This window comes from Archocentrus centrarchus, chromosome 24 (assembly GCF_007364275.1).
Source record: "Archocentrus centrarchus isolate MPI-CPG fArcCen1 chromosome 24, fArcCen1, whole genome shotgun sequence".
NCBI lineage: Eukaryota > Metazoa > Chordata > Actinopteri > Cichliformes > Cichlidae > Archocentrus > Archocentrus centrarchus.
In genome coordinates, this window is record NC_044369.1 from 35,627,716 (window position 1) to 35,644,857 (window position 17,142).

Sequence of the window (17,142 nt, forward strand, 5' to 3'; positions counted from 1 at the left end):
TAATGACATCTGTTTGTTCTGGTAAATTGTTTTCTGATGGTTTGTAACAGTTTTTATTCTTTCAGCTGCAGTCCTGGTGGAGCTTTATACTCAGTTCTTTATGCTCAGGCAAAAGAACAAATCAAGACATAATTCAATTTGCAAGAAGGTGAGATTTAGAGGACTAAAGGGTTATTTTACACGTTCATCCAACAGGAAAAAAGCAGGAATAAAATTTCTCTAAGAATCTATATTTCTTACTGATCATCGGATAAAGACTTTAGATGCTGTTAAAAATCTTTAGACCCCCTCTGAGGTGTGAGGGATCTATCAGGAATGGTGACTATTTTCCAAAGATCTGATTGGTCAGTAGGTAGTGGCTTTATACCAGTGGGTGTCTGATTAGTTCTGGAGCAGGTTAGATCTGCAGCAGTGTTATGTACCCCAGGAATTGGAGCACCTTCACAATCCTGAAAGCCCAGTTTAAACCTGAAGTTAATCTGCAGCTCTGTGCAGGTGTGGGATTGTGAAACAGCACTTCATCAGTTGTTTGTGTGATTCAGCTTCATGCGACTCCATCTGCAATATTAGAAGCAGTGAAGAGGTCAGCCGGTCAACAAGCTCTGATAGCTGCTTCCTAAAATAAAACTTAAGTAACACCCCCACCCCCACCCCGGGGTCAGACTCCATTACAGACAGACAGCTGCAGAACAGACGGAGGAAAACACAAAGCTTGAACTCAAAGGAAACACTGGATTTCTGACAGCAGTAAACAACTTCATTGACTACAGCTGTTACACTGAAGTCTGACCTCTTTGTTTATTTCTGCCTGTTTATCTGTTTGTTTACTTGTGCTTGTTTATCAGGGCCCTATACTACGAAGCAGGATTTTGGTTTGTCCAGGTCGTTTCAGGGTTAACCCCCGGGTTTTCTGCACTACGAAGGCGGCTCACTTTTACTGGGGTAAGTCACCATGGTAATTTATGTTGCAAACCTAATGGGAGCAGGTTAGGATCCAGATTAGAAATCAAAAGGTGTGAAATCAAGTCCATGTTTCTGTTTTCATACCTTCTCTAATCTTGCGCCTGTCTCTGTGTTTTATCCTCAGCCCCTCGTGTCTGAGCTCAGCTCTGATTGTGTTTGCTTTCCTGTGTTGTGTTAAGTTCACGCTTGTTGTGTTTCGACACTTCCTGTCTTATTTTGGCGATCCTTGTCCCATGTGCAGTGTGTTCTGTTTTGCCTTCTTTGTTTCATCTAATTCAGTTCACCTGTGCTCCCCTGCTTTCTCCCCTCCCCCTAATTACCCTGTGTGTATTTAAGCCCTCACCTTTCCTTCTCCCCTCCTGGCAGTGTGTCCTTCTGTGTTATTTGGTATTCAGTATTTTCGAGTAGTGATGAGAAAATGAAGCTTTTGTGAAGCACTGAACCACTTGAGCCAGTTGTTTTGAAAACAGGTTCATTACTCGAAGCTTCAATTATAGCGCCCTCTCCTGGAAACATGCAGTGTTTTCAATTACACACCTGCATGCACACGCTCACACACCTCAATGATCTGAAGCATCTTTGCATTGTTTGAGGCGCACACGTTATGACCAAATATCATATCAGGTTCTGTTTACAAATAAAGATGGATGAATGTGTGTGTTGTGTTATTGAGCAGAGTGCTTGTGTAACTACCACTTTTGCGTTAATCTTTATACGTCCGTCGTCACGTTGAAAGGACGAGCCAGCAAAGGTTGTCTTTAATTCATAACTCAGCAGTATCTGTTGGCCTAACAACGCTCAAAGTGTGCGAGTATGAACCTGGCTGACTGTCTCACTCTCGCTCACACCTGAACCAGTCACATGATTCATTCTGAGAATGTGATTTTTTTCCGTCCTGAAGCTTCGAAGCAGTGGTTCTCTGGAGATGTAAGCCCAGGGTTCGAAGCACGTATCGAAGCTTCAGTTTCACACTCTCATCTCTGTTTTCGAGGAGTAACTTCAGCATTACAGGTTTCAAGTCATGTTCTGGCTGTGTGGGTCCACACAGCCAGATCCTAAAACAGGACACCTGCACTGTACTTGCAGATTTCATATCAAATGTGTATGTGGACTGAATTCTGTTTTAATATTCAATCTTTACTCTCGAACCCTTAAACAGCAGCGGGACAATAAAAACTAAACCTGTCAGCAGCAGGTGATGTTTAGGGTGTCAGTTTAAAATCAGCTGTACGTGCCACATTTCCACTGATTCTTGTATTTGTAGCGATGTCTAAAGCCCAGTATAGATTCACTGCCGGGGGAATACATTTTATATGTGCAGTTATGTTGTACCTTACTAAAACCACTGAATGAAGTGCAAACTGTGTGTCACATTGTCATGGGAATATGTGTATGTATTAATTTGGTGATTGAGGAAATGTGTAGCCACAGTTTGTCCATAACGAACACCATGTTCGAACATAAGGATGTTAGTCGAACCTCGGATTCAGGAGGAACAATGCGGTTTTCGTCCTGGTCGCGGAACGCTGGACCAGCTCTTTATCCTCTCAAGGATATTCGAGTGTGTGTGTGAGTTTGCCCAACCAGTCTACTTGTGCTTTGTGGAATTGGAGAAGGCATTCGACCGTGTCCCTCGGGGTATCCTTTGGGAGGTCCTGTGGGAGTATGGGGTGTCTGGCCTGTTGTTGTGGGCCATTCAGTCTCTCTACAACCGCAGTGAGAGCTTGGTCCGTATAGCCGGTAATAAGTCAGATTTGTTTCCTGTGGGTGTTGGACTCCGTCAGGGCTGCCCTTTGTCACCGATTCTGTTCATAATTTTTATGGACATGTAGCGCCTCTCTAGTGCGTACAGCTATAACGAGAGGTGGCTAACCTGAGTTCTTTTAAGTATTCACAGAACCTGGGGTTTCTCTACGAAATTTAAATAAATGTCCCTTTAAACCCTGCATTGACTAATACACTTATAATATCAGAACAGTCAATAAACACACCAATTAATTGAAAAATATATAGAACATTTACTTAGCAAAATAGAAGGAATTATTTACATATTCTGTTCAGTTTCTTTTGAACCAATAAATGCATTCAACATTCAATAAAAACGTCAAACTTAAATATCTCCTATGGGCCCCAATAATTAACCTACAGCCGGCAAGAAAACAAAATAATATGATACTCCAGTCCAATCGTTGCAGGCCTGAACGCTGCTCGGGAACGCTGTAGCCTTAAACAAATGGCCGTTTCACCTCAAGGGCAAAATAAAAAGCGGTACCTTTTGCTGATGGAGTCAACCACTCACACAGTCAAGGACGCAGGAGAAGAAGATGAGAAGAGGTGATTCGCCTGGAAGACGAGGGGAAACACGCAGCAGACGATGCAGGCACAGCCCTCACACACAGCGCTGACCAGCTCTGTCGGCTCTCTGTCCTCGTCGTCCGCTCACAGCTTCACGCAGGCTCTGCTAATTGAGTTCGCGGGTTGCTAGCTTCTTAGCATGGCACAGGCGAAAGCATTAGCCACTGTATTAGCAGCTCACTCGGCTAACGTCAGTCCTCGGTTGAGTTTTCCACTCAAACTCACCAACTTCACCACCATTCAGGTTTTGGAAAAGAGTCCTTGTCGAGCACTTTCACTGAACGATGATAAAAGCTGGCTTAACAGTCCGCAGTGTACACCTGCATCTCTTTCGCTCGTCTCTCTCTCTCTCTTTTCTCTTGCTCTCTCCACCACGTATCCCTCACGTTTTCCTCTCACCTCATTTCCTGTCCATTCACCGGAGATGTGATCACTTCCCTCACAAAAGGTTACAGAAATAAAATATACAACTTTTGTCTTTTTCTTTCTTAAACAATTTTAAACGTCAAACCTCATTTGCTGTTTAACGAATTTTTAACAAATACCATTTACGAACTATGAACTTATTTATTTCCGCATACATTACATGAACAGATTTTAACAGGGTTACACCCTCCCCCTTTTGAAATGTCTGTGTGTCCTCACCAGACACCAAACTAAGGAGTCCTAAGGGCACAACACCTAGTACCTCTAGGGTGGTCCTATTTTAATAACAATTCCCCTGTGGACTATGGTCAAGGGCTTGTCACTGGATCTACCAGGCTCATCATAGGTGAGTCTAATGGTAGGCTTAATAGTTCTTTTTGGTCTGGGTTCAGCTCTGGTTCTCAGTCTCTCTTCCCGGACCTCAATTACAGATTCTTCTCCAGACTCCAATTCATTCTCACTGACATGTTCTGGAACTTTTCCTCTTTCACACCCCTTACCCCTTTCATCCTCTAGTTCAGGATCAGAGTTGTGACCATCATTGTTTATATCCGAGTCTTGTCCATCAACAGGTTCAACTCTCGTGTCATTATCATACTCTGAGTCAGCGTCGTGCTCTGGATCAGATTCATCATCTATGTCAACTGACCTGGCAGTATTCAACACTCTACGGGCAAGGTCTTTTGGCATAGCCCGGTGAGTGACAAAATACTCCACATCAGAAGACGAGTCAGAGAACTCCTGTAACTCTGGAGTCTCTGGACTTTGGTCTCTTTGGTTTTTCTTTTGAGTGAATGCTCTGGTCCTGGGCCTGGCAGGTGGATCCTCAATCTGTTTGGTGAGTGGCATTCTCACAAACTGTCCAATAGGTAGAAGGTGGTCCCTATGGATAGTCTTTGTCCCTGGCTTTCCATCCTCCCGTTTGATCTTGAACACAGGTAGGTTGGGCAGCTTTCCCGTGACAACATAAGGTTCAGTACTCCACTTGCTTCCCAGCTTATGCTTTCCTCTCAGACCCAAGTTTCGGAGTAGAACTCTGTCACCAATCTCGAGGGACTGAAAGGTAACTCGCTGGTCATACAACCGTTTGTTTCTCTGGTGCCTTTTGTCTGAAGCCTCCGAGGCTAACTTGTAGGCTTGTTTCAGATCTTCTTTCAGCTTAGTGACATATCGGGTGTGGCATGCATCCTCTAGGCCATCTGGGGATGTTTTAAAACACAGATCAACAGGAAGTCTTGCCTCCCTACCAAACATTAGATGGTAGGGTGAGTACCCTGTAGCGTCACACTTTGTGCAATTGTACGCATGGACCAAGTAAGGAACATGCTGGCTCCAGCTATGTTTCTTCTCACGACCCAGCATGCTAAGCATAGAGATCAGCGTTCTATTAAACCTTTCTGGCTGCGGGTCTCCTTGCGGGTGATAGGGAGTAGTCCGTGACTTGCGTATCCCCATCAGATGCAGTAGTTCCTGGATCAGTCTGCTCTCAAAATCCCTCCCTTGATCAGAATGGATCCTTGATGGCAGCCCATAATGAACAAAATATTTCTCCATCAGGGTCTTAGCCACTACTTGGGCCTTCTGGCTTTTAGTTGGGAAAGCCTGAGCATACCTTGTAAAATGATCTGTGACTACCAAGACATTAGCTATGCCCTTGGAGTCAGGCTCCATGGAAAGGAAGTCCATGCACACTAGATCCATTGGCCCATGGCTGACAATCTGGTGCAATGGAGCAGCTTTCTGTGGAGGGGTCTTATGAGCAACACACTCTCCACAGTTCCTGATATACTCTTCCACCTCCATTGACATCTTTGGCCAAAAGAATCGGCTACGGAGAAGGTCAATAGTTCTCTCCTGCCCAAGGTGTCCCAGATCATCATGCATGGCTCGCATGACCATCGGTCGAAACTCCCTTGGAAGGACAAGCTGAGTGACCATTTCTCCAGATGGTTTCTTACTGTAACGGTACAACAATCCATCTTTCATGGAAAGCTTTCCTATTTCTCTTTTCAATCTCAATAACTCTAGATTCTTTGACACTTCATCAGGCCACTGTCCATGCTTGACAGCTTGGATGGCTGGTCCAATGGCTTCATCTCCTTCTTGAGCTTTCTTGAGACTCTGCTTTGACATGAGCTCAAGCGATTTCAAGTTCATATGCATTGGATATGCATACAGGTCAGGAACACACTGTGCAGATGCCCCTAGCTGCGCGACATATACAGGTGTCAAATGAGCAGCTTCTGGTACACAGACTTGCTGACAAATAGTCTTGACACCAGACTGCGGTATAGTCACCCAACCGTTGTCATCCACATCTGGGGTGTTCCGTGACAACAGGTCGGCGTCGATGTTGTGTCGACCTGGACGATACTGGATGTCAAACTCATACGTCGACAGGGCAGCTAGCCAGCGATGCCCTACCGCGTTAAGCCTAGCTGTTGACAGCACGTACGTAAGCGGGTTGTTATCGGTACGTACTGTGAATCTTGCCCCATACAAGTAGTCGTGGAACTTGTCGACTACTGCCCACTTGAGAGACAAGAATTCCAGTTGGTGTATGGGATAATTTCTCTCAGCTGTGCTCAGCTTTCTGCTTGCAAAAGCAACTGGCCGCAGGCCTTCAGGGTACTCTTGGTAAAGTACTGCACCAAGACCCTTCAAGCTTGCATCAACATGCAGAGTGTATGGCTTTTGTGGGTTGGCAAATGCCAAGACAGGTGCATGGGTCAGGCAATGGATAATCTGGTGGAACGCATCTGTGCATGCTTTGTCCCATCTGTCTCCAAAGGGCTCTGACTCTTTCAAGTAGACTTTGTTGACATCAGGGGCTTGCTTCTTTCCCTTTTGGGTAGGAGCATAACCCTTGGTGAGCTCGGTCAACGGTCGAACGATTGCAGAATAGTTCTGGATGAATCTTCTGTAATAGCCGCAAAACCCTAAGAACGATTGCAGTGTCTTTAGGTTTGTTGGCATAGGCCAGGTGGTAACAGCCTCTATCTTGTCTGGATCTGGGGCAACACCGTCAGCAGACACTACGTGCCCCAGGTACTTGACTCTGGGCAGACAGATCGGACACTTGTCGACTGAAAGTTTGAGTCCTACCTCCCCAAGACGATCTATGACCTTGAGCAGTCTCTCTTCGTGCTCTTCAAGAGTCTTTCCGAAAACAATCAGATCGTCAAGGTACACTAGCACTTGCAAGAGGTTCATGTCTCCGACTGCCTTCTCCATTAACCTCTGAAAGGTTGCCGGAGCTCCTGTGATGCCTTGCGGCATCCTCTCAAACTGGAAAAAGCCTAACGGACAAATGAATGCAGTCTTCTCTTTGTCTTCTTCAGACATGGCAATCTGGTAGTAGCCTGAACGCAGATCAAGCACAGAGAACCACTGACTCCCTGTCAAGGCATTCAGTGCGTCCTCAATGCATGGGGTGGTGTACTGATCTGGTACTATTCGGCTATTCAATAGTCGGTAATCTATGCACATCCTGACAGTGCCATTTTTCTTCCGAACAACAACTATCGGGGATGCATAGGGACTTCTTGACTCTTTTATGATCCCTGCCTGTAGCAGCTCTTGTAAGTGTCGTCTCACATCTTCAATGTCGGCTGGCGCCAATCGACGTGATCGTTGACGGAAAGGCCTGGAATCTGACAGTCGAATTCTGTGCTCCACCCCTTTTGCTAACCCCACATCCCACTCATTCATTGAGAAGACATGAGACTTCTGGGTTAGCTTCTGACGCAGCCGGTTCTTCCATTTTTCGGAGATGGGAGAGTCTCCAAAGTTTATTTTGCTCACATCAAAGTTGGAGGGAGCTGTCTCTTTCGGTGGAATGGTAGAAACTGAATCAATGTGAAACACACTGCCAATCACTGTTCCCACAGGTATAGAAATCTCTCTTGTAGACTCATTCCTGACTAGGACTTTGAACCTATTAGCATCTAATGCCCCACTGGGCATTACCATGGGAAGGATGAACACGTCAGCAGGTAGAGTGACTGCTGGTGAGGAATCCATCAGGAGGATTTCCTGCTGAACAGGCTTCTTCAGTTCCACTTTGCACACAACTGGTGCATCACCGTGTGGTGGTACAGTCAAAGGGCCTGGACCCATCCATCGGACACGACCAGCCTCGTCGTCATCCTGGACAGGAACAGTAACGCCTTTGAGTACAGGTTGGCCTTCACTGACACAAACACGAAGGCCCAGGGCCCGTGTGACATCAACACCATTGTCCTTGCATTGGTTCACCAAGCGTCTGACATGGCTAGCATTAGTACCTACAATGACAGAGGTATTGTCATCAGCTCTTGGACTAGGGCATATGAGGGCAAGGACAGTTACTGTCTGAACAGTTCCTAGCACCTCAGCTGGATACTCAAGGTCGACTACCACGTATCCAGTGTATGGGTAGCTAACACCTGACTCACTTAGGCCCCACAAGGATAGACCAGATACTGGCTGAATGGGGATATCAGACAAGTATTTCTGGTACCAGTGTTCAAAAATGATTGTCACCTGGGAGCCACTATCCAATAAAGCAGTACAGGGCTGCCCATTAACTTTCAGTGGGACCAGGCTAGGCGGCCCCACCAGCCCATCTGGAATGCTCACATTTTCTGGCATGTCTGCAGTACTATTCTCGACTGAACAGTTCATTGTGCTAGCAGGGGCATCACCAGATGATTTGTTGGTCTTAGACAACTTCAGGGCTTGAATTAATCTCTTGATAACTTTAGCCTGATTTTCCGGATTTTGACATTTCCCTGCGAAATGTCCATTCTCTCCACACCGATAACAAAAATGTTCCTCTGAGACTTTGAGTGATCTCTGTGGAGAGCTAGCAGCTAGCTTTGATGTCTTTACGGATGAAACAGCTGCTTGTGGTTCAGCCACATTCTTTGTGAACTTCTGCTGCAAGTGCTTTAACTGCTTTTTCAATGCAGTTATCTCCTTGTCAGGACTGCACTCACTGGCTACAGCATTACGAGGAGTCTGATCAGTGCTAGCTAGTGTGTCTCGAACTGGCTTAGACACAGCAGCAGCAACTAAGGACCTGAGCTCCTTCATCTCAGACTTCAAATTCTGAAATTCAGTCTGCTTGTCAACAACTTCCTGCTTTACATATGCACTTTGCACAACAGGATGAAGCTTTTTCCTTGAGGCCTCATATTCTTCCTCTGTACGAATCTCTTTTAACAATTGGAGAAAAGAGGGTGGCTTATCTTTTCTCTCCCTAAGCCGAAGATTAATCAGCATCAGATCAGAAGCGGTAGCACCACGCAACAACTGATCTAGCCTTACTCTGTCAGCACAACCAGGAGGAAGGCCACCTCTCTGCACGACCCGGTTTAACGACTGTTCTAGACGTCTAAGGAAGTCAGAGAGCCTCTCAGTTGGTTGTTGCTGCAACAAACGAAAAGCAAAATACAACTCCTCACCTGTTTCTGCTATTCCAAAAGCATGTTCAAGTGCCTCCAAGCAGGTTTCAGGGCTAACGTCAGGATTGCCAGCGCGTGCTGCTTGGACAATCTCAAGCGCCGGGCCCCTAAGACTCTCCATCAGTCGCCGTCTTTTCTCTTTGAGGGAGCAATCACACTCTTCCACCATGAGCCGTGCTTGGCTCAACCAGTGGTCAAACTGCTCCTCTCCAGCCGGGGTGGGCAACAACCCCGAAAAGGTTCGTAAGCGGCGATAGCTTCCATGCTCACTCGAAGACTTGCTCTTGTCAAGTATCTCACTCACAGCTCGCAAAATAGCTTCTGTTGACTTAGCAACAGTATCTCCCTCTGGGAATAATGTGCACTGTTCATCTACAGGCTTATCTTTAGCCTGCTGTGGTCCAGATGACCCCTGAGCTTGTGCACTAGCTCGAAGACCTTCATCAACTGTGACCACAGACCACGGCCCTCCCCCATCAATGGGGAACACCTCAAAGGGAACCATGTCTCTCTTTACGGCCTCCTTGCATTCACACAAGACAAGAAATCTGTTTTGCCGTAAACTTAGTGTTCGGCCTCTGACACGAACACGTCCCAGACTCTTCACTGTTTGCATAGTCTCCTCAATAACTGCTGCAGTTACATCTTCTTGCATGAGCACCAAGACTGCATGAGCCTCATCTACTGACTCCCCTTGGCACCAACCCTTTAACTCTAATACCAACTCGTCTCGAGTTCCCATGTTAAAGAGAAAAACTTTTCACCATTTACGGTTTCAACAGAATACTTTTCACAAGATAATGCACAAAAAACAAGAAACCCACACAATAATCCTGATCCCAGCGGTGCCTCCAATAGGGTTTAATCCCGGGATCCGGGATTCCCGGGAAATGCGATCAGAACAATTTCCCGTTTCCCGGGAAACGTTAGACGGGAAACCGGGAAAAAAGTCGCGCGCGTCGATTTGACTTTCAGAAAGAAAAGAAAGCTTCAGAATGTTAAATTTAAGGAAATATTGAGAGAAGGGTTCGTTTAATGCGAAAAGCATTACTCTTCATTTCAGGCACGTTCAGCCTCCGTTTAAGGCTTCAGCCTTCATCTCAAGCGTTTTAATAGAGGTATTACACAGTTGTGCTTTTTTCCTCTTTAATTTGTTGAAATCGTAGGCAATGTGTTTACCCTAAGGTATTTTGTATTATATAATTTCATATTATTATATATTGTTATATTGCATTATATAGCCTATAAAATATGCCTGCCCTGAACAATAAAGAAATATCTGTTTAACTTCGAGTGTTTCTTTTCCTCGTTTGCAGCCGCTTACTAACAATCATGAATTAGGATACGGGCCTAATGGGTGAAGAAATGATCATGATATAGATTGCTTTAACATATTTCGCTTTTAAAATGGAGTTGAGTAAAATGTATATTTTTTAGGCTATAATGATTGGCCAGTTTTTCAATAGACGATTCACAGCGAACCTACTTTAACCCTCAGACACGGTGTTATAAATTTGCTGTTGCCAGAATGGCAATGACCAAGTCGTGGTGCATTACTCAAGGCCCTGTGTTATGCCATATTATAGTGTAGTACGGTAGTTAACTTTTCAATGACTATTACAGCGTTCCACTGGTGGAGATATAGCGCAACAGATGTCGCCACGACAGCGTGGCTGAGCCTTTATCAATGCTGTGGAGATGAACCGTATTGTTTTGTACCAGCAGTTGTAAAATATCTTGGTATAATTCCATGTACAATGGAGGAATATTCGAATTATATTTGTTAAGGGAGTGTTGAGGAACGATACAACACCGCATAGCTCGAGCACTCGAATGCCGAGATGTAGGTTTTATTGCGTTAATCAAGCCGACGTTGCCCCCTACTGGGCATAACAGGACATAGCTGGAAAGCTACCTCTACAATATCAGAATAGGTTAAGGCCGACACAGGCTACAGAAGGCCTAATTAAAATAAAAAATAAATAAACTTTTTCCCGGGATTCCCGGGAAATGGCTCGTCATTTCCCGGGATTTGATTCATGTCATTTTCGGGAAAAATATTAAACCCTAGCCTCCAATTTATGTAGCGCCTCTCTAGTGCGTACAGCTATAACGAGAGGTGGCTAACCTGAGTTCTTTTAAGTATTCACAGAACCTGGGGTTTCTCTACGAAATTTAAATAAATGTCCCTTTAAACCCTGCATTGACTAATACACTTATAATATCAGAACAGTCAATAAACACACCAATTAATTGAAAAATATATAGAACATTTACTTAGCAAAATAGAAGGAATTATTTACATATTCTGTTCAGTTTCTTTTGAACCAATAAATGCATTCAACATTCAATAAAAACGTCAAACTTAAATATCTCCTATGGGCCCCAATAATTAACCTACAGCCGGCAAGAAAACAAATAATATTATACTCCAGTCCAATCGTTGCAGGCCTGAACGCTGCTCGGGAACGCTGTAGCCTTAAACAAATGGCCGTTTCACCTCAAGGGCAAAATAAAAAGCGGTACCTTTTGCTGATGGAGTCAACCACTCACACAGTCAAGGACGCAGGAGAAGAAGATGAGAAGAGGTGATTCGCCTGGAAGACGAGGGGAAACACGCAGCAGACGATGCAGGCACAGCCCTCACACACAGCGCTGACCAGCTCCGTCGGCTCTCTGTCCTCGTCGTCCGCTCACAGCTTCACGCAGGCTCTGCTAATTGAGTTCGCGGGTTGCTAGCTTCTTAGCATGGCACAGGCGAAAGCATTAGCCACTGTATTAGCAGCTCACTCGGCTAACGTCAGTCCTCGGTTGAGTTTTCCACTCAAACTCACCAACTTCACCACCATTCAGGTTTTGGAAAAGAGTCCTTGTCGAGCACTTTCACTGAACGATGATAAAAGCTGGCTTAACAGTCCGCAGTGTACACCTGCATCTCTTTCGCTCGTCTCTCTCTCTCTCTTTTTTCTTGCTCTCTCCACCACGTATCCCTCACGTTTTCCTCTCACCTCATTTCCTGTCCATTCACCGGAGATGTGATCACTTCCCTCACAAAAGGTTACAGAAATAAAATATACAACTTTTGTCTTTTTCTTTCTTAAACAATTTTAAACGTCAAACCTCATTTGCTGTTTAACGAATTTTTAACAAATACCATTTACGAACTATGAACTTATTTATTTCCGCATACATTACATGAACAGATTTTAACAGGGTTACAGACAGAATTTCTAGGCGTAGCCAGGTGGCGGAAGGCTTCTTCCTTGGTGGCCTCAGAGTCTCATCTCTGCTCTTTGCAGATGATGTGGTCCTGCTGACTTCATCGGGGGGGGGCCTCCAGCTCACAGTGGAACGGTTTGCAGCTGAGTGTGAAGCGCCCGGCGTGAGAATCAGCACCTCTAAGTCTGAGGCCATGGTCCTCAGCCAGAAAAGGGTGGAGTACCCTCTCAGGCTCAAGAACGAGTTCTTGCCCCAAGTGGAGGAGTTCAAGTATCTCGGGGTCTTGTTCACGAGTGATGGGAGAAGGGAGCGGGAGATCGACAGACGGATCGGGGCTGCTTCCACAGTGATGCGGATGCTGCACCGGTCTGTCGTGGTGAAGAGGGAGCTTAGTGTAAAAGCGAAGCTCTTGATTTACCGGTCGATCTTACGTTCCTACCCTCACCTATGGTCACGAGCTTTGGGTAGTGACCGAAAGAATAAGATCGCGAATAAGATCTGAAGCTAATGAAGTAACTTGCGTTCAATTTCAGGAACTCATCATGCCTAAGCACTTTCACATGGATTTATTGCTATGATTAGGCTGCTTTCATTTTGTCTTCATGGTGGTTCCTGTGACTCAGGAGGTAGAGCAGGTCCTCTACTAATCAGAAGGCTGGTGGTTTGATTCCTGGCTGCTCCAGTCTGTATGACAAAAGTATCCTTGGGCAAGATACTGAACCCCAAGTTGCTCTCCAATGCAACTGTATGAGTGTGTGTGAATGTTAGCTAGTAAGCACTTAGCTTTAGAAGGAAGTGCTTGTATGAATGGGTAAATGCAAACATTTACCCATTCATACATGAAGTGCTTTGAGTGCTCAGCTAGAATAGAAAAGCACTATATAAGAACCAGTCCATTTACTATTTTATGGATCAGAGGACTCATCACAGGATGGGGGATAATCTGGTTCACAGATTACATCATCATCATCAGATTTGCTCTCTTCATGATGTGGTTGTGTCTGCGTGGCATCTTGAATATCATCAACAGAAGAGTTTAAGGCATCGTCTGCTCCATCTGAAACAGACTCTTGGCCTGATACAACCTGCCTCCTCTCTTCAATGACTGTCTCATTATGATTTTCACACGATGAGCCCTGATTGGCCAAAGAATTGTCAAATGCATTGCCTACCAAAAACATTTCAACCCTTGTCTGTGTAGGTTCTCAGTCATACAGATCTCTGGAGCTCAAAAAAGGGTGACTGGACCTCTTTTTGTTTCTTGAAGACGTTCCTGCTCTCATCCCAAAGGCTCCTTCAGTTCTCAAACCAAAGGTATTTAAACCCCAGTGGGTGTACAGTAGTCCCCTGGGGTTGGTTGTGACACTCTATCGTTCATGTGCATAATCACATGTACCAAGGTGTGAAAAGGAGGTGTTGGTTATTGCAATCAATGGTTTTGGGTAAAACCAATTTGGGACTTTGCACCATTTTATCATGTGACCTACTGAGGTCACCTGAACAAAGGTATGAATGTAGGTTGAGGCACCTGGGGAGGGAGCTCAGGACTGCAAGCAGGAGAAAGTTGGTGACGTAATCCACCTCCTCTGTTCACAGTGATGCTTCTTCACTCCTCTTTCAGCCCTTTGAGATGTACAGTCACATATGTGGGATCAGTTTGGAAATATTCATTGCCTTGTGGTCACTTGAATTAAGCTACATCAGGAATTCACAAAGTATTGTGCATACATGCACCACTAAGGGTGCACAAGCCGCCTCTAGACACTGCACAACAGATATACTAAAATACTAGTTAAATTATGTTATAATTACTAATATTTTTTTCATAATATTGTGTTCAATATTGTGAGATATTCATCAAATACAATACAGTATAATGTAATTTTTTGTTATACACAATGTCTAGCTATCAGCTGACAATACAGTTTTCAAAATGTTTTTAATTAGATCATGTAAAGTTAAAAAAAGAGGCAGAACCTGTAGATGACATATTGTTTGAAAAGGCAGAAAAGATTCAACAGATTTAAATATTAATATTAATATTAATTAAATATTCTTTAAGATTTATAAAGAGAAATGAAAACACTATGAGGTCTGACTCTCCGGCAAGGAAGTTAAAACATAATATTTTAAGGACTTTTGGAAAAAATTAAGAAAATAAATAACTGTAAAACATCACTTCCAACTACTACTGATGGTGTCAGTGATGTAAAAGAAATTACTCAGTTATGGCAGGAGCACTACACTGGGGTCTTTAATTGTGTCGAAAGTAGCGCTTTTGTGGTGGATGACATACATAGTAATGAGAATATGATTGTCTCCCCTCAAGAAATACATAATGCAATGATGACATTGAAAGACAATAAGGCCTGTGGTATGGATAACATTTGTACTGAGCATCTGAAAAATGCAAGTAGAAAACTCTGTCCACTACTTTCTGTGTGTTTCACTGATCTTTTAGTCCATGGTTTGTTACCTAATTCAATGCTATCTATCACACTAGTACCCATTACTAAGGACAAAGCTGGTAAGATTAGCTCTCTGGAGAATTACCACCCATGGCCTTAGCTAGTAGTCTGTCAAAGGTCCTACAAAGGATTTTATTAAATAGGTTGGAGGAGTTTGTCCTGACCTCTGACAACCAATTTGTTTTTAAACCTAAACACGGCACAGGCATGTGCATCTTTGCATTAAAGGAGAGCTTAGACTTGTATAACAGGCACAACACCACAAAATTTGTGTGTTTTATTGATGCCTCTAAAGCATTGGACCGTGTGAATCATCAAAAGCTGTTTCACAAGCTACATAACAGAGGAGTACCAAAATATCTAATTAGAATCCTTGTTTACTGGTATGGGCATCAGATAATGTATATGAAATGGGGTAATACTGTGTCTGATGCATTTAATGTTGGCAACGGAGTCAGGCAGGGAAGTATACTGTCCCCTACCTCTTTAACATCTATATGGATGATCTGTCAAAGCTGTTAAATAGTTGTAAAACAGGCTGTATGTTTGTGACCACATAACCAACCACCTGATGTATGCAGATGAATTGGTGGTCCTATGTCCATACAGCACTGGCCTTCAACCATTATTAATTATTATCAATATGGTTATGACTTTGACATAAAGTATAATGCCAAGAAGAGCAACATTATGATTGCTAGAAGTAAGGCAGATAAGCATCTGATAACTCCTGACTTCTCCTTGTCTGGTGCTGTTCTTAACATCTGTAATGAGGTTAAATACTTGGGGAATTACATAAATGATGACCTGTTTGATGATCGTGACATTTATAGGCAGAATCGTATGATGTATGCACAAGCTAATATGCTGATCAGAAGATTTGGTATGTGCTCACCCTCTGTAAAACCCTCTGTAGCTCTTTTTAAAGCCTTTTGTACTCTAATGTACACTGCCCATCTGTGGCAACAATACAAAAGAGGCAGCATGCAGAAACTTTATGTAGCATACAATGACGCATGATGATGTCCCCATCATCATGGTCATAGTGACCAGCACATACTTTCATTGTTGCAGCTGAAGCTTCTTGTAGTTTTTTGATCAAACCCCTACAGTGAGTACAGCTTGTAGAGAATATATTCAGAAAGACTTTGCAAAGCAGCTTCTATTACATGATAGAACATTGACATTAGGATCAATAAGTGTCTGTCCTGTGTGTTTCAGTGCCATCATGGCAGCTCCCAGGATCTCTCGCTCCACTTCGTCTGCTTCCAGTCTGACCTTCGATGATTATTCTCTCTATAGTAATCTGAGTGAAGATGAGCTGCTGCAGCTCGCCATTGAGCGCAGCCTGACCGACACACACCGCAACACTGCCGCCGCCAACACCACCATTGCCAACACCACCATTGCCAACACCACCAACATCTCTAGCCCTGTCCGGCCTCCTCATTGCTGTGACAAACTGAACCCAGCAGCCAGAAACACAAACCAACACAGTCACAGCTCCCATAATTCTCCCCCAGTCCAGACCACAGCACACTACAGTTCACCGAACCCTCCAACCGAGAAGCCTCCGGATCCGTGAGTAACCTCTATTTTTAGGCACTCTTGACCAAAAGCATGTGGACAGTTGCACATGTTCTAGGCTTCAGCTAATTGATGAGTCTCATGTTTGTGTGCTAGCATGCTGGGCGAAATGTTTGAGAGGAATAAAAAAAAAACTAGGTCTGCAGCACATGCTCAGAAGCAGAGGTATTCTGCCCAAGGGGGAAAGTGGTGTACTTTTATTTTGGGAACAGTGGGCCCACATTTTCCCAGATGCTGATGATGACCCAGACACACCTACTGGGCACCAAAACACACAAGCACAACCTGCAGCCAAAAAAGGCAAAAGAGGGTTACAAGACAGAAGAAGCTTCTTTAATGCAAACCTGCACGCACACCTCAGATTCAAGACTCAAACACCTTAGTGAACTAAAGCACCGAAGACTGAACATGTGCAGTTGTCTACAAACTTCAGGCCCCATGTCTGCCCTCTGATTAGCTCCAGGCCCCTTGTCTGTGTTCTGACAAGGCTGCCGTCATTGTGACTGTGCTTTGATTGGCTGTGGTATCAACAGGAAGACATTTGATGGGACAATCAGTCTGTTTGTGACGGGTTCTGGGAAGAGGATGGTGGCATATCGCAGACATGATGGCAGTCTGGTCCACTTCTGTCCAGAGCCTGAAGAGTGAGTTCATTTCTCTTCATAACATGTAGAACT

At 44.4% G+C, this 17,142-nt stretch overlaps 1 protein-coding gene across 1 annotated transcript in view; it reads left to right on the forward strand.

Annotated features, from left to right (window-relative positions):
• The first annotated feature begins 681 nt into the window (after positions 1-681).
• Positions 682-17,142, forward strand: part of LOC115774673 (ankyrin repeat and SOCS box protein 2-like) — a 28,153-nt gene continuing 11,692 nt past the window's right edge. Inside the window, exons 1-4 of the mRNA XM_030722031.1 lie at positions 682-747; positions 846-942; positions 16,100-16,459; positions 16,999-17,109. Coding sequence (XP_030577891.1) covers positions 16,107-16,459; positions 16,999-17,109 — 464 coding nt within the window. The 5' untranslated portion in view covers positions 682-747; positions 846-942; positions 16,100-16,106. The remainder of the gene's footprint in view (positions 748-845; positions 943-16,099; positions 16,460-16,998; positions 17,110-17,142) is intronic.